Source organism: Elephas maximus, chromosome 1 (genome assembly GCF_024166365.1).
Source record: "Elephas maximus indicus isolate mEleMax1 chromosome 1, mEleMax1 primary haplotype, whole genome shotgun sequence".
Taxonomy (NCBI): Eukaryota; Metazoa; Chordata; class Mammalia; order Proboscidea; family Elephantidae; genus Elephas; species Elephas maximus.
The window spans coordinates 20,479,311-20,502,383 of record NC_064819.1 but is presented as its reverse complement, the minus strand read 5'-3'; the positions used below and the strand labels follow the sequence as shown (position 1 = coordinate 20,502,383).

At 38.9% G+C, this 23,073-nt stretch overlaps 1 protein-coding gene across 7 annotated transcripts in view; it reads right to left on the bottom strand.

Moving 5' to 3' along the window:
* ATP13A3 (ATPase 13A3) overlaps nt 1–23,073 on the bottom strand; it is a 161,117-nt gene that overhangs the window by 6,822 nt on the left and 131,222 nt on the right. For 6 of the 7 annotated variants that reach the window (XM_049880065.1, XM_049880044.1, XM_049880051.1 and 3 more), the window contains 4 exons: nt 22,682–22,869; nt 16,820–16,908; nt 4,458–4,538; nt 2,666–2,755 (listed from right to left, as the gene is read on the bottom strand). In XM_049880065.1, coding sequence (XP_049736022.1) covers nt 2,666–2,755; nt 4,458–4,538; nt 16,820–16,908; nt 22,682–22,869 — 448 coding nt within the window. The remainder of the gene's footprint in view (nt 1–2,665; nt 2,756–4,457; nt 4,539–16,819; nt 16,909–22,681; nt 22,870–23,073) is intronic. The other variant, XM_049880079.1, reaches the window with a different exon arrangement.

The window sequence follows — 23,073 nt, the reverse complement described above, 5'->3', positions numbered from 1 at the left end:
TTCTTTAACTTTTTTTAAAACAAAGTTAGAAATATGTTAAGACTGAGAGGATCCTGGAGGTGCTATATGTAAAATTATCTATAAACTAGAACATTTCACAATTCTAAGGTTATTATGCTATTACAGAGTTTGGTTAAAATTTTTTTCTTCCTTCAAAAAACAATTTTCTTTTGAAGTGTGGTTTAAAACAGAGAAAGCAAGGTCATCTTAGCTAATCACTGCCCATCCAGTGATATGAATACATATGGTGCACAGTGCCTTGTGAACCACAGATATTGTGGACATGGTTACTAGATTTCCAGGTGATGTCCTTGACTTCCCAACTCAACTGTCTAAGGCCTGAAGCCTTGGTCCAATTTCAACCCAACTGAATGGCCCCTAGGCCTACAAGGAAGGAAGAAGACACAGGGCTTTTCATCCCTAGTATCAACATAAATGGTTGGGAGTTGCAGTCTGAGAAGACCTAATGGGTTTAGTGGAACAGGAGAGTACAGAGTGGGCAGATGGGGCGGGGGGGGGGGGGGCCGGGATGGAACAGTGAATCGTAACAGCCAGAGAAATCCCAGGAGCAGCAAGCTACTCTCACCTTTGCTTTCTTTCTCACCTCTGACAGGTTTTCTCAATCTCAGCACTGTTGACATTTTGGCCTGAAAAACTGTTTACTGTGTGAGTTTTAGCAGCATCCTTGACCTCTTCCAACCAGATGCCGGCAGCAAACCTCCTTCCCCAGCTGTGACAACCAAAAATGTCCCCAGACATGACCAAATGTCCTCTGGGGGAGAAATCACCCTCAATGGAGAGCCACAGCTTTATGGTAATATCACTAACTGACTGGCTCTTGAAGGGCACAGATATGAACAGCGAAACCATGCTACACATACAAATGTCCAAAGATGAAAGTACAGCACTCTGTGCTAAAAGGTTATTTATATTCTCTAAAGCCAGCCATTTAAAAAATGCTGCTTTCTTGATCATGACCACAGGAATGGAAGGCTAAAATTCTTGTCTACTCAGTGATTCTTAGACTCAATCAGTATATGAGCTGCTGCAGCCTACACACTCTAGACTACTCTCTACCGTCACCATCCCCTGAACACTTCAGAGGTAAGACTTCACGAGTCACACTACTCTTAAAAATAAGGGGGACAAATACTTATCAATAAAGTTCTTAAAAAACAGAGATCTTAGAAATCATAGAATTAGCTGTGGTTTAATTTGGTTGAAAAGCAAGGGGAGCGACTTCAAATATTTTAAAGGAGCCCTACAGTATTCACGTTTGAGTAAACCAGGGTGTAAGTCCTCTTCAGAACATGGATCTCCTGTTTTAATCAACAGAGATCTCTTTAGAGAAGCTGAAAACTCAGTTTAAATATTTTCCTCAGCTTGGGGCTTGCCAATGCAAATACTTAATTTGACAATTAATGATATCAGCCAAAATTAACCCCCTGAAGCAATTTAGTGAAGTAACCAAAAGGAAAAAAAACGTAGACAGGGAAGAAAATTGGCTAAAGGACTTGAGATTTGGTCATACTCACTACTAGTTGCAACTGGACATTACACTGCTTTGAGAAGAGGAAATTGAGGCTGATTCCAGACTCATTCCATCACTATAAAAATATCCCCCTTCGTCATAAAACAGTAGAGAAAAGAAATGGTTCGCTGTAGGGCCTCTTATAAAACAATCCTGTGACTTTATGCAGGGGCATCAAGCCTGCTGAATTACCAACATAAAGCTTGGGAAGTTGTCCCTCGTTAAGAAGGCTACAAATAAAAAACTGAGTAACCCAACTCAGGAATGCCAGAGAATCCAATTTCTCAAACAGTGCAAGCTTCCTTGTGGCTTAAGGATGAACGAAAGATTGAAAACTCACATTTGTAAAGTCCACTGCCCACTAACAAACAGCACGTTCTCTACACCCAACCAAGCTGGCTCATGGATCTTTGACTTAAGGACATTAGTTTAAAAAATAAGTCTATAAAATAAACTTGTATTTTCTACTGAGAGCTATACTTCAACATCCTAATACTAGGAAATGTGTTTTAGTAATGTTTCTCTTCTCTTTCTGTAACCACAAAGCTAGTGATAACTTTCAAATAATAGGGTACAAATACCCAAAAAGTACTAAGTCCTGGTTTACATGAAAATGAGCACTGTCTCTGAAATTTTTTCTGAACCATGAGAGACGTCAATTGAGGTAAGCCAAAAAGTCAGGCAAAATAATTGACAAGAAATCAGAAACAATTCCTCAAAATGTGTCTCTGAGCTCTGATCCAAGAAGAAACTATTCCCATCTCAAAGCTTTGTTTTCCTGAGTCTCATTTAGCTTCTATTGGGACCCATCAAAACTCAAAACGTAATATTTAAAGCAGACAGAAATGGAAAAATTAATTCTCACCTTTGAGGATAAAACTAAGACCTTTATATACACATAGAAGATTAGGATTGGGATGGAAAAGAGATTTATGAAATTTCTAGTCCTGAGAAGTCTGTGAACAAATGTTGGTCATGCATTTTCCAGGACTTCTTAGAAGAAATGAAATGCAAGGCATGGGAAAAAAATGTGGAAGCAATACACAACAGAACACTGCGCTACGTAACGCAGAGTACCCGACTAAAACAGCCTGCATATACGCAAAGAATTCATAGTAAGTGCTGATTTCCAACCTGTGGTGGCTGTGTGGTGGTGAAGCGAGATTCTCCTTGTTTGTCTCGACTGAACACAACTTTCCAAAGGACCATGTCAAGGAAGACGTTCTGAGAGATATTCCAGTGAGTTAAGAATTAAAAAGGACTAAGTCATTCTTTATTAACGCGCACATTTAAAAAGGCTCACACAATGCTGCATCATCATCATATAGGTGAAAAACATGATTTTGGTTTTCACACAGAGAATCTCAATTAATACAGCTACAGGGTAACGAGTAACAACAGGACTCAGTAACAAATATAAATCATCGTAAAAATCCTGAAGTGGAACTTCTAAATTTTCCACAAAATACAGCTTTTGTAAGAATCCTCAGGTATTTCCCATGTTAAAACAATGCTTATAATATGAAGTCTTTTTCTTAACACTAAGTTATTTTCATGACGTTAATATTTATCTAGAAAATGAGTATGATTTCACCAGTGCTCAGTATAAATAAATCTTTTCATCGTTAAGAGTAACTTAAGGGATCATGAAAGAAGTCCCTAAAAATCTGGTTTTAAAAAAACTTTATCTTAGTAAATAACATTTGAATGAAAAATAAATGTAGACTGCAGAAAAAGGAAAATGTTCAGAATATGACATATTGGGTGTACTTTCTAATGTCCAAAGATACCTTCCACTGGGCAATTTAAGAAGGGTGGTGTCATAATATCCATACTGCCCACTGTAACCTAAATTTAAATACCAAGTCATCTTTTAAAAGAATAACTGAAATTAAGCATAATTTCTAAGTAAAAAACTATTGTTAATGAAGTACACATATTTCCCCATAAATTACCTTCATTTTAATTCAAAAGCCTACCCCATGGAACCCCTAAGTTAAAAATCACAACTGTATCTCCCTCTTCCATTTCACTGATGTAGAAGTGAATTATAATAGTTCTGTGAGCAGATAAAAGCTTATTAATAAGCAGTAAATGAGAACTTGCCAGCTCCTTTTAGGGAAGCTGACCCAAAGGCAATCCAAACGGGAGAGTCACTATACAATATACTATGGAGTATACAATATACTATGGAGTATACAATATACTACGGAGTATGCAATACCTCTAGAGGTTATCCCAAAGTCAACACAAGGAGGAAGTTCAGGAACTAATACTGAGATTAGGTTAGTCCATAACGATCATTCTTTATACTTTCAATACTCTTATTATCATTAAAATCAAAACTAAACCCATTGCTGATTCCGACTCATTAGCTACCCTACAGGACAGAGCAGAACTGCCCCATAGAGTTTCCAAGGCTATAATTTTAACGGAAGCAGACTGCCACATCTTCCTCCCAGGGAGCAGCTGGTGGCTTCGAACCACCAACCTTTCAGTTAGCAGCTTAACCACTGCATCACCAAGGCTCCTTTTTCTTATTAGTATTCATTAATCACTCCTTCCTTAAACGGGAGATTTTGCTGTATATCACAGGACATAGGCTCTGATTTCAGGGCATGTTTTCACCAATGTATGGGCCCCTTAGGCACCAAGTTTCTCTTTTCTCCTCTGATCACTATTTTTTGCCATCTCACTGCTTATTATCTCCCAGCTGCAGGAGTGCAGCTAAGTCATACCTTCGTCAGTTCATGAAAAAGTCACACCCTTTCATATAACTACTTATCAGCTAAATGAATTTGGCTAAAATGAAAATGAGACTCTTTGTGGGTTTGCATAATATTACCTGACCTGTTCCCCAATTACCATTAAGTTGCTGAGAATCCCAAAGCAGCAAGGTAGTCATCCAAGAGTCTGAAGTGCTTACCTCCATCAGGAAAGACACAAGGGCATTGGCAACAACAATGAGAAGCATATTTACACGCCACTGATTTGGTACACACACTATCTGCAGGACAAAATTTTTAAAGTTAAAATTGTAGTATTATAATATGTAGTTGATATTGTAGCATTGCACCATAATATCCAAATTTATGGCATTTCTACTACGTACCAAGCACCTTCGCATAACAAACTAGCCACTTACTCCTCACAATAATGCCACAGGGTATGTGCTATGTTCATTATTCAGATGGTAAAATTCAAAGTTTAAGTAACACAAAGTTAAAAAAAAAAAAAAAATATATATATATATATATATATGAAGTGACTAAGCTTAGAGCCAAATCCTATTTACTCAGACTTGAAAGCCCATGCTCTATTAGATCACGGATATCTTAACATGTCCCAGTGTTTAAAATCAAACTCTATTTTTAAACAATGAGGTAGGTATACAGTAAACCTGCAAAAGCTGGAACCTCTGTAAGGGGGAAACCGGTCAGAGAAGGAAAACAAATATTTTCCACTAAAACGAGTGACAGAAGAGTGGTAAGACTGCACCATGTCAAAGGTGGAAAACTTGCAAGACCTGGAAAAACGAAGGGGTCCTGTCGAGTTCCAGCTCTCACAGGTTTCACTGTCAATCAAAATTCTACATTATAATAAAAAAAATTCATAAAAAGAACTACACAGATCCATTTAAGAAATACAATCTGTTTATCTGAAAACCTATGACTAACTTCTAAGGCTTAAAGAAAAAAAAAAATCTCATTCATGCATTCAGCTGTTTAATCAGCAAATATCCAAGTACCTACGATCCTATGTTAGGTGTAGGGGCGTGACATGACCTAAGCTGTTTTAGGAAAAAACACTGTAACTCCAGTAAGAAGGGGCAAAGACTGCTATAGTGATCCAGGCAAGAGAGGATGGTAGCCTTAACCTAGGGTGGTGGCAAATGGCACTGGGGTAAAGACAGAAATAGATTCAGAATAAAAAAAAGGAAAGACCTACAATTGACTGGCTATGAGAAAAGAAGAAAAAGACAAGAAAGATGCACACGTACACACACAGAGAGATAGTAGGGGTTAAGAGCATAGTTGCTAACCAAACAGGTTGGCAGTTCGAATCTACCAGCTGCTTCTTGCAAACCCTATGGGGAAGTTCTACTCTGTCCTATAGAGTCGCGATGAGTCAGAATTGACTTGATGGCAATGGATTTTTTTGGTTTTGGATAAATGGTGATACCAAGAAACAGAGAAGAAGCAGGGTGGAGGGAAAACATGCTGAGCTTGGTTTTGGACAAGCTGAATTGAGAGAACTGTTGGGGGACCACTTAGTAATATTTAATAGTCAGTGGGTCTGCAGGTTTAAAACTGAGCGGTGAGAGCTAGGCTGAGGGTATAAAATTGGGAGGCTTCAACACTTAGGTGACAATTGAAGCCATGCAGTCACCCATATAGTGTGTAGCGTGAGAAGAGAGATAAGGACAGAAAGTGAGGTGCACTAACATTTAAAGAACAGCCAGAGGAAGTGGAACCACAATGATGAGTGAGGAGTCACTGAGATAGCAAAAAAACAGAAAAGAGCAAAGCATCACAAAATACAAGGGAGAGTGTCTCGAGAATGACTGCTGAAGAGTCAAGGAAAATGGAAAAAAATAAAAATAAGGAGACAAGCCCATTGGATTTAACAACAAGAAAACTGTTAATGACCCTCGCAAGGGCAGTTTCAGTCGGGTGGCAGGGGTGGAAGCCAGGCTAGTTGAAGCGTGTATGAGCGGTGAACTGAGTATAGAACTCTTTATAGAAGTTCGGCTGTGAAGTGGAAAAAGCATGTGGCTTGGGAGAAACATGAATGTGTTTTGTTTGTTTTCTTTTTTTTGCTGAAAGGGCTTATCTAAGCCCCTCATCCTGTGGGGAGCCAGGCACACTCACACAGTGCTGGTAAGACTATAAACTGGTAGCCTTTTCAACATTGTTATATATTATTTATGAAAATTAAAATTTTAGAAATCCTTTGACCAAGCCAACTCTACTTCTGAACATTTATCCTATAAATATACACTTTTCTTTAATGATGTATACAAGGATTTGCAATACAGAATAGTTTACAATAGCAAAACATTGGAAGCGACCTAAAAATCCATCAAAAGAGGGCTGGTTGGTTAAATAAACCATGGAAAAATTCACACAATGGAACACTTATTCCATGAGGCCTGTGTAACTTTGATATCTAAACCTGTTGATGACATACAAGAAAGGAAAATTAAAAGTCAGATTTCATTCATGTAGCTAGAGGCAAAAATCCTTAACAAAATCAGAGCAAACCAAAGCCAAAGAGTATAAAAAACAATTCATCACAACCAAGTTGGATTAATTCCAGGAATCCAACATTAGTGCAATATTTGACTGTCAACTGCAACTCACCACGTTCATCAAGGAGGAAAACGGTGTGATCATTTCAACAGATGCAGAAGAAGTATTACATAAAATTGAATACCCATTCACGTTAACAACACCATAGAAGGAAGATTCCTTAACTTGACCAGGGGAAAAAATGTACCAGAAACCTAGAGCAAATATCGTATCAATGATGAAATATGGGAAGCACTCCCTTCAGAGTCAGGACCAAGACAAGGATTATCTGCTACAACTACAACCAACATATTAAGATATGAAAAACAAATAGACGGAATAAGGACTGAAATGTCAGGAAAAAGGTGTACAATTATTCATAAATGATGACTGTCTATACAGAAAGCCCTAGAAAATCTACAATTGTGAGAATAAAGTCTGACACGACTGACAGAGACAAGATGAATATCCAAATAACTGCATTTCTATACCCCGGCAGAAAAGACTTAGAAAATGGAATTTCAAGTAGATACCATTTATCAAAGGAACAAAACCCAAAGACTCCTAGGAATAAATCTCACAAGAACTGTGTAAAAACTTTTAAGGAGAAAAGTGTCAAACTCTTCTGAAGGATATTCAAGAAGACTGAAAGAAATAGAAAGACATATTGTTCATGAAAAGGAAGACTAAATCGATTATTCCCCAAATTTATTTGTAAACTCAGTGTAATTCTAATAAAAATCCCAAGAGGGTTTTTCCTGGTTTTTGACAAGTTCAATTTAAAATTTATATGGAAGACGAAAGGCTCAAGAATAGCCAAAAAGATCATGATGAGTAGACTGGGAGGTAGGGGCCCAGTCCAACAATATGTCAAGACTGCTTATGAAGTCACAGTAATCTGACCACTGTGGTACTGGCACAGAGAAAGGTAAAGAGAACTAAAGCCCCCGAACAGGCTCACAGTCACTTATACAGAAAGATATGACAGAGGTTATCGCTAAAGATCAGTGGGAAAGAGGCTCTATTCAGTAAGTACTGTTGAAACAAATAGGTATTCATACAGAAAATAAATAATAAAAAAAAAGGATCCCAATCTCAAAAGCTATACATAAAATTAATTCCAGATGGATTAAAGACTAAATATGGACGAGGAATATCTTTATAACCTTGAGATAGATGAGCCTACCAAACTAAGACACAAAAAGCACTAAACATAAAGGGAAAAAAAACCCTGTTAAATCTGACTACTATAAAATTACAAATTTGATTAAAAAAAAAAAGGATATTATAAACAAATTAAAAAGACAAGCCACAAAGTGGGAGAAGATATTTATCACATATACGGCCAAATACGTTAGTAACTCCTAAGAAAAAACAGTATCCTAGTACAAAAACTGTGCAAAACGCATGAATAGGCAGTGCACAGAGGAAATAAAAATGGTGAACAAACTGCTCAACTTCTGGCCCAAATGGTGGCTTAGTCAGACACACCACTTTGATTCTCTACAGCAAAGACCCCAGAAATGAAGTCAAACAGATATAGATGACAATCCTGGAACCCAGAGCATCAAATGAAAGGATAAAGAACTGACTGAAAACAACAAATGAGAAGATGAGGTGGTGGGGCCCTGCCAGCAAGGTGCCAATTACTGCCTGCAGTCAACGGGAAGACCCCAGGCACTGTTCCCAGTGAAAGGAGCACACTCCCCCTCCTCCTCTTCCCCCTCCTGGTGATTAGCGGCACAACCCCTCCCATCCCTATAGCCCTAACTGCTGCGGAACATGGTATGAGCCCCCTTCCACTCCTCCAGGCCCAGCTACCACCCTACCCTCTGCACCAACCACCATCCCCCAGCCTGACAACCCCACCAAGTGGTGCCGGCCACTCACCTGGCCCCTCCCGACCACCCAGTTGAACTCCCTCCCCACTTCTGGCAACAGGCAGCAGCCATGTGGCCACATATGAGCCTGTGCATTTCTCCCGTCCCCTTCCTCCACCCAGCAAGAGGCAAAATGACCGTACCCACACCTACCCATCACTTGCCCTCCTTTTCTATCTCTCACCCAGTGACGGGCGGCAACCGCACACACGCAAATGCGCATGCCTGTGCACCACCTGGCCTGGTGAGAGGTGGTAGCAGCACGGCCTCACATGCGCCTGCCTGCCCATTCCTCCCACTCCCCACGAGGGACAGAGAATGTGTGACAGCACACACGCCAGTGTCCCACTCACACTTCCCCACTGTGTCAGGCGGCAGAAGTGTAACTGAGCGCACACCCATTCCATTCACTTCCCCCATGTGTTAGGAGGCAGTGACCATGCCCCCATTAGCCAGCCCCATCTGTCACATCACCCACTCAGCGAGTGCCACTGCCCGCTCCTGCACCACTGGACAGACAGCAGCCGACACACCCACCCAACCTGCCCTCAGCCACCCCACGAGATCAGTGAACAGAGACCCTCACTCACACACCCATCCAGACCCTCGCTCACTCACCCAGTCAGACCCTCACTTGCACACCCAGTCAGACCCTCACTCTCACACCCAGCCAGATCCTCGCTCACACACCCAGCCAGACCATCCCTCACATACTCAGCTGCTACCCCACCCACCCACAGACAGGTAGTGAGCATGCCAGTGCAGCCAGACTAGTGACCAGAGTAGAATGCCCACCTCACCTACCTAGATACGTCAAAGCAAACCATAACAAAAAATCAAGACACAGCACACAAACGTACAATTAATAAATATAATAACACCTCAATACCTCGGAAACGAAAGGCAATACCAAATCACCTAAAGAAGCAGGACAACATGGCTCCAGCAAGTAACTAAAACAAAGAGCCAGGAAACCTCCCTGAGGAAGAAATGGTAACGAACTACCTGATAAGGAATTCAAAAGACTTATATATGGGGCCCTCCAAGATATCAACAAAAGGATCAAGGAAAACACAGACAAAACTCCAGAAGAATTCAAGATAACAATACGAGAACAAAATGACAAATGAAAGAGACAATAAGAAACCATATAAAAACAGCAATTAGAAATCCAGAAAATTAACACTAAAATTTCAGAAATAGATAATGCACTGGAAAGAGAAAGGAGTAGAAATGAATCTATGTAAGACAGAACAGTGAAGTAGAGAACAAATCCCTTGATACCAACCTGTTAGAGGAATGATCAGAAAGAATGAAGAAAAATTAAGAAAGCTTAGGAGTTATGTGGAATGCTATCAAGAGGAATAATTTGTGTGATCAGAATCAGAACCGAAAGAGACAAAAAAAAAAAAAAAAAAAAAGGCAGAGAAAACTTTTGAAGGTTTGCTGGCAGAAAAATTCTCAAACATCATGAAAAATGAGAAGATATCCATCAAAGAAGCTCAAATAGGACAGATCCCAAAAGAAAATCACTAAGATATATCATAATCAAACCTTCCAAAACCCAAAGACAAAGAAACAATCCTGAAAGCAGCTCGGGAAGAATGAAATATTACCTACAAAGGGGAACCAATAAGACTAAGCTCTGATTTCTCAGCAAAAACCATGCAGGCAAGAAAGCAATGAGATGACATACATAAAACCCTGAAAGAAAAAAATTGCCAACCAAGAATTATATATCCAGCAAAATCGTCCCTCAAATATGATGGCAAAATTAGGACATTCTGTCTATCTGAATAGAAAGAAATTAAGGGGTTTTGTAAAAACCAGACTAACCTTTTAAGAAATACTAAAGGGAGTCCTTCAGACAGAGAACTAAGAACATCAAACAACAACCTGAGATTAAGACACATGATAACATTACCCAGAAGCCAGCCCATATAAAAGATTTTCAAAGATAAAATAAAGCTACAAGACTGAAAACAGGGAACCAGAGACGACAATCTGTAAACTGTGACAACTTCAAAACAGAAAGAGTAAATAAATCATATAGTTACAGAACTTCCCTATGGAGAGGAAGTCAAGGTGATATAGAGAAAGAACAGGCTGTCTTAAACTTAGGAAAGTAAAAGTACATTTTAGGGTAACTGCAAAGAAAATTAAAAAACCTTCTCACCAAAATAAAAAAAGAAAATCAAAAAGACCCAGTAAACACAAAATCAACAGCAATGAAGAAAATTAAAAAGAAAATCCATAAACAAAAAGCACTCTGCACAGAAGAGTATATGGAACAAAGAAATCATAAGTACCACAGAAAGAAGCAAAACGAAATGACAGCAGCAAATGCAAACCTATCAATAATTACACTGAATGTAAATGGATTAAATGTACCAGTCAAGGGACAGAGAGTGGCAGAATGGATAAGAAAACATGACTCATCAATACGCTGCCTACAAGAAACACACCTTAGACACAAAGATAAAAATAAGCTAAAAATCAAAGGATGGAAAAAAGTGTATCAAGCAAGTGGTAACCAAAAAAGAGCAGAAGGGGCAATCTTAATCTGTCTGATAAACAACAGAAGCATCAACAAGACTAGGAGTTGGTTCTTTAAAAGGTTTAATAAAATCAACAAACCACTGGCCAAACTGACAAAGGAAAGAAGAAGATGCAAAGTTAGCACAAATAAGAAATGAGATGGGACTACAGGTGCAGCTCATATAGCGTGCACAAGGGATATAGTCAGGGAAACCTCTCAGACATAACCAAACACCTCACGGGATGAAGTTCCTAGGCTAGAAGACAAGGCACCATAAACTCAGGGGATATCTATGTCAACTGGCACAACATAGTACATAAAGACAACGTTCTGCCTCCTTACTTTGGTGAATAGTCTGGGGGTCTTAAAAGTTTGGGAGCAGCCATATAAGATATTTTTTTATTGGCCTCTTCCCATCTAGAGTGATGGACACTGAGGAGACCAAAGACTCAGTGGAGTAATTAGTCCAAAGGACTACTGGACCACATGAACCACAGCCCACACAACCCCAAGACCAAAGAACCAGATGGTGCCCAGCTACCACTACCAACTGCTTTGACTGGGATCACAACAGGTGGCCCTAGACAGAGTGGGAGAAAACTGGAGAACAAAACATCAAATTCAAAAAAAGACCAGCCTTGCTGCTCCAACAGAGACTGTGGGAACCCCCAAGACTATAACCCTAAGACATGCTTCTGACCTGGAAAGGAAGCCATTCCTGGAGACCACCTCCCAGCCAAACAACAGACAAGCATGTAAGATAAACAGTAACACCAGAGAGGAATGTAGTCCTTAGAATAATCAATTATACGAGATCAAAAGGGCATTATCTGCCCAAAAGCAAAGATGAGAAGGCAGAAAGGGGTAGAAAATCAGGATAAAAAAATGGGGAACTAGGGCAGAAATGTGAAGAGTGCTGACACATTGTGGAGAATGAAACCAAGGTCATGAAACACTTCATGTACAAACTACTGAATAGGTAACTAATTTGTTCTGTAAACTTTCACCTAAAGCATGCTGAGGGAAAAAAAGAAGAAACAAGATGGGTGACATTACAAGAGAACCAACTGAAATAAAAAGGATAACAGAACATTGAAGAACTGTACTCTACCAAATATGAAAACCTAGAAGAAATGGACGAATTTCTAGAAACACACTACCTACTACCTAAGCTAACACAAACTGAGCTACAGAATTTAAACAGACCCATGACAAAAGAAGAAACTGAAGATTAAAAAAAAAACAAAACCCTGGCCCCAACAGCTTCACTGGAGAATTCTACCACATATTCGAAGAAAGGCCAACACCAATTCTATACAACTATTCCAGAACACAGAAAAAGATGGTGTCATGGATTGAATTATGCCCCCTCAAAAATGCATCAATTTGGCTGGGCCATGATTCCGGACATTGTGTGATTTTCCTGTATGTTGTAAATCCTGTCTTCTGTGATGTTAATGAGGGAGGATGGGTGGTAGTTGTGTTAGTGCTGCAGAACTCAATCTACAAGATTGGATTGTGTCTTGAGGCAATCTCTTGAGACATAAAAGAAAGAAGCAGGCAGAGAGACAGGGGGACCTCATACCATCACAAAGGCAGCACCGGGAGCAGAGTCTGTCCCTTGGACCTGAGGTGCCTGCGCCTAAGAAGCTCCTTGACCAGGGGAAGACTGATGACAAGGAATCTTCCTCCAGAGCCAACACAGAGAGAATGCCGTCCCCTGGAGCTGACACCCTGAATTTGGACTTGTAACCTACTAGACTGTTAGAGAATAAATTTCTCTTTGTTAAAGCCATCCACTTGTCGTATTTCTGTCATAGCAGCATTAGATGACTAAGACAGATAGGATACTCTCGAATTCATTCTAGGAAGCAAGCATAACCCTAATAGCAAAGTCAGGCAAAGACACCACTGAAAAAGAAAATTATAGACCAGTATTCCTCATGAATACAGCCACAAAACTCTTAATAAAATCCTACCCAATAGAATCCAACACCATATAAAAAAAATTATACAGCATGACCAGGTAGGATTCATACCAGGTATGCAAGGATGGTTCAACATTAGAAAATCAATCAACATAACCTATCACGTAAATAAAGGAAAAGAACCACATGATCAAAACAACTGATGTGGAAAAGGCATTTGATAAAATCCAACATCCACTTCTAACAAAAACTCTCAGCAAAATAGAAGTGAAATTACTCAACACAGTTATGGGCATATATACAAAACCAACGGTCAACATCATTCTCAACAGAGAGAGACTGAAAGTATTCCTTTAATGGGAACCAGACAAGGATGCCCTTTATCACCACTCTTATTCAATATTGTACTGACAGTCCTGGCCAGAGCAATAGGACAAGAAAGCGAAATAAAAGGCATCAAAACTGGTTAAGGAAGAAGTAAAACTATTCTTATTTGCAGATATGATCTCATACATAGAAAATCACAGAGATTCTACATGAAAGCTACTGGAACTAATAGAAGGATTCAGCAAAGTAGCAGAATACAAGATCGACATATAAAAATCAGTCAGATTCCTCTACACTAAAAAACAAAACTCTGAAAAGGAAATTAGGAAAACAATACCACTTAAACAGCCCTCAAAAAGACAAAATACTTAGGAATAAACCTGACAGCGATGTAAAATACTTACATAAAGAAAACTACAAAACACAACTCTACTGCAAGAAACCAAAATAGACCTACATAAATCGAAGAACACAGGAGGACTTAACATTGTGAAAACGTCAATACTGCCCAAAGTGATCTATAGATATAATGCAATCCCAATCAAGATTCCATCAACATTCTTTAAAGAGACGGTAAAACTAATCAACAACTTTATACAGAAAGGAAAGAGACCTCAGATAAGCAAAGCACTACTGAAAAAGAACAAAGTAGGAGCCCTCACACTTCCTGAACTCAGAACTTAACTATACAACTACAGTAGTCAAAATGGCCCGGTACTGGTACGACGACAGACACATAGACCAATGGAACAGAACTGAGAACTCAGAAGTAAAGCCATACAGCTATGGACAGCTAATCTTTGAGAAAGGGCTGAAATCCATTAAATAGGGAAGAGATAGTCTCTCTAATAAATGGTGCTGGCACAACTGGACATCCATTTGCAGAAAAACGAAACAGGATTCATACTTTACACCATATACAAAAACTAACTCGAGATGGATCAAAGACCTAAATGTACAACCTAAACCTATAGAGATCATTGGAGAAAAAATAGGGGCAAACCTAGGGGCCGTAATTGATGGAATAAATAGCTCAAACATAACTAAAAATGCACACAGAGCAGAAGATACACTAGATGACTGGGACTTCCTAAAAATTAAACACTTATGCACATCAAAAGACTTTTGCAAAAGAGTAAAAAGAGAACTACAGACTGGGAAAAACTTTTAGCAAAAATATATCTGACAAGGGACTAATCTCTAAAATTTATAGAAAACTTCAATACCTCAACAACAAAGACAGACAATCTAACTAAAAAGTGGGCAAAGGACATGAACAGACACTTCACCAGAGAAAACAATTCAAGTGGCCAACAAATACATGAAGAGATGCTCATGATCATCAGCCCTTAGAGAGAAGCAAATCAAAACAACGAGGTATCACCTCACCCCCACAAAGATTAACAAAAAATAAAACCAACAAATGCTGGCAAGGGCATGGGGAGATTGGAACTGTCGTACACGGCTGGTAGGACTGTAAAATGGTACAACCGTTGTGGAAAACAGTATGGTGCTTCCTTAAAAGGTTAGAAATAGAGATACCTTAGGACCCAGCAAGCCCACTACAAGGTGTATATCCTAGAGAAATAAGAGCTGTGACACAGATATATGCATACCCATGCTCATCGTAGCATTATTCACAATAACAAAAAGATGGAAACTTAAGTGCCCATCAACAGATGAATAGATAAACAAACAAACAATGGTACATACATACAAAGGAATACTATGCAACGTTAAAGAATAACAATTGAATCCTCAAAACATCTCACAACATGGATGAACCCGGAGGACATTATGTTGGGTGAAATAAGTCAATCATCAAAGGACAAATATTATATGAGACCACTATTATAAAAGTCAAGAAAAGGCTTATACACAGAAAGAAACATTCTTTGATGGTTACAAAAGATGAGTAGGGGAGGGAAGGTAAATCACTAACTAGACAGTAGACACATACTAACTTGGATGAAGGGAAAAGCAAAACACAATAAGGGGGATGTCAGCACAACAGGACCAAGGCAAAGGAAGACACTTGGAGGAACACAAGAGTAAAAGGAAACAATACTAAATACTATTATATATATAATCCTGCAATAACCAATAACAATTTACAAGTGGAAACATAGAAATGTAAGCTGTGGGATGGCATATGGGAGTACAAACATGAGCACACACAGGTTTGGCAGAGGATATTTCTACATAGGTATTTGTATGTGCTGCAAATATATCCACGTATATAGCAGAGCACACAGAGGGCAGTGGTATGAAAACTTACCCACAACCAAACACCTGGAGGGACTGGTCACTGGACTTGAGGGCTTAGCACCACAGTCTCAGGGGATATCTAGGTCAACTGGTATAACAGTTCATAAAGAAAACGTTCTACATCCTACTTTGGTAAGTAGCGTCTGGGGTCTTAAAAGCTTGTGAGTGGCCATCTAAGACACGATATTGTCTCTTCCTGTCTGGAGCAAAGAAGAGTGAAGGAAATCCAAGACTCAAGGAAACAATCAGTTCACTGACTAATGGACCACACAAACCACAGCCTCTAGTAGCCTGATACTAGAAAAACCGGATAGTGCTTGGCTACCACTACCAACAGCTCTGATGGGGATTCCAATAGAAGGTCCTGGACAGAGTGAAAGAGACATGTGTAGCAAAATTCGAATTCATAAAAAAGATCAGACATACTGGTCTGACAGAGACTGGTGGAACCCCTGAGCCTATGGTCCTTAGTCACCCTTCAAACCTGGAACAGAACCCACCCTCGGAGATCACGTTTCGGCCAACAATAGGTAGCACTATCAAGTAAACAAGAACACTGTGAGGAACGCGCTCCCCAGAGCAATCAACCACATGAGACTAAAAGGGCAGAATTTGCCCAAAACCAAAGTCCAGAAGGCAGGAAGGGGCAGGAAAGATGGGCGAGTGGAAACAGGGAACCCAGGGAGGAAGTGTGCAGAGCGATGTCACATTGAGGGGATTGCAACTAATGTCATGAAATAAAATAGGTATATACATTGTTGAATGGGAAACTGCTCTGTAAACTTTCACCCAAACCACAACAAAATGTTAAATTAAAAAAAAGAAACCTGCACCTTAGAAAACTTAGAAGGAAAAAGTCCTGGGAAAAGGGAAGGTGGACAGTTTTAGTCTTTTTCCCCTGGTAACAGAAGAGCAGAGAAGGGGGACAGATCTTGAGCCCTACTAAACGTGGCTGCTGAAATTTCATGTAATACTAATGTCACTTTCTATTACTGTCTTACTGCTGTTATCCCAGAAGCTAAAAACCAAAAATAAATTACGTGCCTAGGCCTTACCTGAAAAGCCTTGTCAATAGAGGCAACTGGGTGCAACATGATGAATAATGTGAAAACAATCAACGTAATCACACACAAAAGAAACGCATCTGAAAAAGAAAGGAAAACAATTAAGAAGTCCTTTTAAATAAAAAGGCATACAATAACAACTATATACACCAGTCGCTGCCCTAAATTTGGTTTTGAATTGTTCTACTTACACTGGTGAAACATAGAAAGCATGGGCCTTCCCGTATTTCCTGGAATATGAGATGTTGTTCAGCCCTCCCCACCACCTCACCTCCGAAAAGATTCACGTGGGTATTCAAGGCCTCTTAGCTTTAACCTTAAAAGTGTTTCAGAAAATAATCAGCCCTTACAAGATACAGACCTTTACAGACATTTGTTCATATTTCCCCCAGACAGATATCTATTTTATAAAATAATCAGGCCAATATATAACTCGTCAGTAGGAGACTAAACTACGCAATGACAAAATGAGATTATCATTTAAAACATGCTTGCAATAATTACTGCTGACTGTGAAAATGCTGAGGAACACTATTCATTACATATCCTAAATGGAGGCCCTCACAGCAGAAGAATTTAAGTATATTTCTGTTATGTGATTCCCATCTTTCCTTGATTTCCTCCATAAAAATATTGCCACAGAAATTATTGGCCAAAAGCCCAAGACTGAGTTGATCTACTATTTCAAGTGTGGACTTCATTCTTCGGCTTGCTATATTAGCTGGGAATGGCAAGTTCTATCATTAGTACTTTGTATCACTTTCCTAACTCAAAAATAGCCTCCCCGCTCATGGTCATTTTGTTAAATGTGTACATACATGCATACATGTGTACATACACAAACATGCTTTTGTACAGCAAGCCATAGCATGGCTTGGAAATTTCCCAATTATATTGATAGCCCTGAACTTCTTTCTCTCTTGCCTTTGGCCTGGATACTTATTTACAAGTTTTTTTTTTTTTAATTTGGAAAAAAAAAAAAGTTTTTTTTTTTTTTTTTTTATTTGAGGTCAGCTTCAAACTCAAACTTTAGTAAGACCATGTGTAACCAAAACCTCATCATGAAGCCTTCACATGGGGTAAAACAGGTTATTATTCTATTTCATTGACTATACGTGAGGAGCTTCCATACTATTTTTAGACGGGGGAGTCACTTGTAAATACAGACTCTGTTAATATGACGATTAAAAACTACAGGTCAGTATTTATTGTTTTATACAAAAGAACACTGTAACTAGTGTCAGGTGGAAAATTATGCACACACTCATGCCAAAAGTGAAGAAACTTTTTTACTATGAGCTACTGACCCACAGAATGAAAACACTGCAAATGCAAGTTAGGCAAGAAGCAATTTTTCTAGATTAAAAAAAAAAATTCTATTAAATTGCAAACAGGTAAAATGTAACATTTTATTCAATAAATGAAGCAACTGAAGTCATACACAAGAGTTGGGTAGTCATTTAAACCGCTGTTACGGTCAGTTAGAGGACAGCTGTTTGGAAAGTGCTGGCTGGAAATACACAAACACACAAACAAAAAAAGACAAATCAGGACAAGAAAAAGGACTGAAAGAAACGGTCAGGATACTGATGCCAGCGAGAGGCATGGAGACAGAAACAGTTTAATTTCAATAAAGTAATAAGTCACATCAATAGGGAATGCTTTTCAAATCCTACTGCATTTTTATAAGCAGAATAAATCTGCGATCTTTGCCTGACACGTTGCCAGGTAAAATCACTCATAGGCTCAAAATTCTTCACACCTATCTAAATTTTTTTTATCTAAATAGTGTTGCTCAAATTTTCATCTATTTCTCTCCCAGAGCCACCCCTTAGACACCACTTCTAAAAATTTACTGCCAAGGTTTCCACGTGAATGAGAAAATAAATAATTGACTCTGTTTAGCCTGGGGCAGGAGGAGGCAATACCAAAGGAGCTTGACTGGGGAGGTGGGTGGCTGGCAGATTTATATAACCACAGACAATGAACATAAATAAGTATTTCAACCAAGAATGGTAAAAGCAGGTTTTCATTTTTGAGAGGTGTGAGTTCCTAACAGACTATGCTCTCTGCTCCTGAATTCTCCTGGCAATGTCAGTAATCCCTTACTAATCCTATTAAAGTACAAGTAATACTCTTCACCAGAAAACAGCTATCAAAACAAATTCTGTGTTGACGGTGACTGGGTGCCAAGAGAGCGTGTTCCTTAAGTTAAAGATTTAGATTCTGTTTTAGATTATACCATAAAGATAGGTCAATATGAATAAGCCTCTCTTAGTCAAATTATCTTTTACCTATAAAATGTGGATATTATAAAGACCTCATAGAACAGAGTAGACTGAAGCACCCAAAAGGCAAAGCAATAGGTATATTCAAGTTATTACAAGCTATGTATCAGCCAGCTTGGCAACACAGGTCTGAACAGTTCATGATGCCAGAGCCTTCTGACAGAATACAGCATCAAAAGAAGGGACTATATATAAAGGATTTCCTCTCTTTTCTTTCCCTTGGTAAGTGATTCAAAACTAAAACCTTACATAGAATCAAATACAGAATACTCTTCCCTGCTCCGTATATAACCTCTTGTTCCTAAAAAATTTACACTTCTCCAAACAATAACTGGGATCTTCTGACCCCAAGTTTCAAGTCTTTTTCTTCCTATCCACCCTTGCTTATTCAGTTCCTTGTCTTTGAAAGGCCTCTTACCCATTGCCGTTGAGTCAATTCCGACTCATAGCAACCCTATAGGACAGAACAGAACTGCCCCGTAAGAGTTTCCAGTGAGTGCCTGGTGGATCTGAACTGCCAATTGTTTGGCTAACAGCCATAGCACTTAACCACTACACTACCAGGGTTTCCTGTAGGACTCTAGGTATCTTAATTGTTCCAACCAACTCAGGCACAGCAGGTAACAGGACAAAGATAGATGCATAAGCCCTAAACAGGGAACAGATTGGTGGTTTGGTAATAACAGCTTCACAGATCAAGAAAGGAACTGGATTTCACAAGTCAATAAGCTATAGAGATCAAGAGAGAAACAGAAGCAAAAACTGAAGCCAAATACCAAGAAAGGGCATCTAGTTAAATGAAAATGTAAAAATTAAGTGCATGTCATTCTGGCCCTTGGAACTGTAGCAGAGTCAACTCAGAAAATATAACTAAGCTAAGCTAAAGTTGGAGAGAGGTAACCACAGACTGAAATGAAGTTTCAGTTAGAATCAAACTGAACCACTAGAAGCGCACAAAAAACTCCGGAAGACTGAAAATGCTTTAAATCCCTAAGCTTGATATTTTTTAAAAAATAATCATCTAAAATAAGCAATGTACAACACTGTTTAGACGTAGGGAACAGCAACTGGCAGGACCTGTCAGGTCTCGTGACTGCAAACAACTGTACACTGCATATTCTATGGGAGAAAATGAAACGCTAAGCCTGGCTCTAAGAAAGCCTCACCCTTTTCCTCATTCATTTCCATCTACAATCCCATGTATACTTTATTTCTCTCACTTTTTCCTGTCTTTTCTACTTTTCTTTTTTTGACCGTGAGTAACACCTACATTCCAAGATCAGGGGTCTCCAATGAACAGACAGATAGACAGACAAGAGGCGAAAATTAGAAACATGCATTTATCTAATTTACTGTTCCCTTTGGATTTTTCAGGAGACATGTTTTATGACAGCATGTACTTCTGTTTATCCATCGACAGAAGTGCACAAGCTGCAAGGACAAAGGTTTGGTGAGTTAGCAAGTTATTCCAACCTACTTCTCAAAATTAATAAAACAATTTAACACACTTTTTAAAAAACCATCTTAATGGTTAACAATCGAGTGTTTTAAAATACTTGTTCAAGTCAACTAGAAATAAAATAGGAATACAAGATATTTTAAGCCTTTAAGTTTTTTGAAGTTTTCCAGATAAAAGATGAATTTAGCAATTAGACAACTAATATTTTTTTCCATTCTGTCTTTTTTAATTGGAGAAGTACAGACAGGGTGGATTTACTTAGATCTCTAAGGCTAACTTTCCTGACATGGCTGTCTTATTTACCAACCAGTCTGAATGTCAATTTTCTTTATATAAAGAAAGCATTGTCCTTCGATAGACATTTTTAGCTACCCTTGACCGTGCTCAATATTTCCTTGAAATTTAAAAACATAGAATATAAAACAAGGTTTCGAACAGGTTCTGCCGCTTCGATCGCGGCTGAGGATGCATCACCAGAATAGACCAGAATTTTTTAAATCTGCGTGATTCACCATGGTACCCAGAACAGGAAAAATTATGGGTCGAAGCCCAGCTAGAAACTTAATCTCCCTTTTAGAAAACAAGTGTGGTTTACGTGTTGCAGAGCAACCAAATCTCTTGCCTGTGGACTCTGAACAGATTCCGAAACAGCACTGCCCCACTCAAAGATGGCAGCCAGCTGCGCCGCTTCGAATATCTGTCACTCTCTACAGTCCTGCCAATAATCCAGTCTCATGCATCTGGCCCCTGAAATGGTTCGCTAAGCCTCCCCCAAGTCTCCCACTACAGGGCTTGGGCTCCGACAAGTAATTTTTCCTGTTACGGGCACTGTGTCGAATCACCCAAACTGTAAAACTTTGGTTCTGTTCCTGTTTCACTTTGTCAGCCATGACTCAGCCAGTCTGAAGCTCTGATATAAAACAAGTTTATCAACTTTAATTATGAAGTTCATCTTATAAGTTCATTTTAGTTATGAAATCCTCATAAAGGTATAGTGATCAACCTAATACAGAAGGCACAGCATGATTCTAACCTGGTTCTCAGTAGTATAGTTTCTATTTGTTAAATAAGAAACATTCGGCTCTTTAAAAAATTACCAGTAAAAGATTTCAACATTGTTGATAATTATATTTGAACAGTCTCACCTGTCCAGAATACAAAGTAATAAAACCTGCTGTACAAACTGCGTAAGGTGGAAGAAGAAAACAACAGTGTGTCTAAAAATGCTTTATAAACTCTGACAGGATACAGAAATGCTAGTAATTACTATTCTTATGACATATACCAAAATCTGTGGCCTGGCATTTTGCTAACCAGAACACTGACGTTTCTTTACAACCAAAAGAATACCAACTATTTACTCCAAGATACTACAAAAATCTAAAGTTTCATATGAATAAAAAAACAAATCGCTTTCCATATACTATTAGTATATTCTCAACTTTAAAAAAAAACACTGGCAATTTATATATAGTAAGCTGACTTTTTTCTGCAAGCCCTCATTTGGATCAGTCACAATGCTATATGGTATTGCCATAGGCAAACAATAGTGTGCCATACCTTATTTATGCACCCAGCTTTTTGTGAAGTCACATTTGGTCTGAAACCGTATGAAAACTAGTCATGCAAACAGACTTGTTTCCTTCCATTCTACTGCCCCTTCTGCAGTGGCACGTAAAGGTGACAGTAATGAAGAATTCTGGAGGTAAATACCAGCAGTAACAGCCAAGAAATGGAAGAAAAATAGCCGGTACCAGGCAGATCCCACAGAGGCGAAGTTCAGCAATCTCTGTTCCGACTGAGTGAGAGTAAGGATATGTGAGAGCCTCTGTCCCTGCTTCAAAGTCCTATTCTCTCCACAATGGGGTGGAGGGATAAAAGCTGGAGCCCGAAGCCACAGGATGTGAAAAGTACTGGTGACTTTAATTTTGAAATTAAGGTGGCAACTACCATGAGAGTAAGACAGTATAGTAAATAACTAAATCATACGACTCAATCCATTTGTGAAGATTTATTTTATTCTGGGAGGACATTTTTAACTGTATTCTTTCCCATTACTTTTTAAAGAGGGAGGTAGGTGAAAAATCAAATCAATGCCAAACTTACAATTCTTGTAGGAAGGTTGCCTGAAGGGTTTTCCTTTCGATAAGGCAACAGCCACTATGATATACTGAAAACTGGAGATAAAAAACAGCGTGGTATTTTCATAATTTTGTATATTATGTTCATCGGGTTCGGTTTCATTGGGAAAATGTGAAGAGTTCCAATCCAGGGTTCCTGCTGTATTACAGGCACTAGAACACACACACACACACACACACACACAAATCTGTATTAATAGACATAATACCAATCCTGTAAAATGAAAACAATTTTACCCTAACCACCTTGAATCACTACTGTTATATAAATTGAAATAAGGTCCCATTTACAGCATAATAGCCAAATATATCCAGATACAAAGAGCAGAGAGAAGAGTATTAAGTGTTTTCGCCATA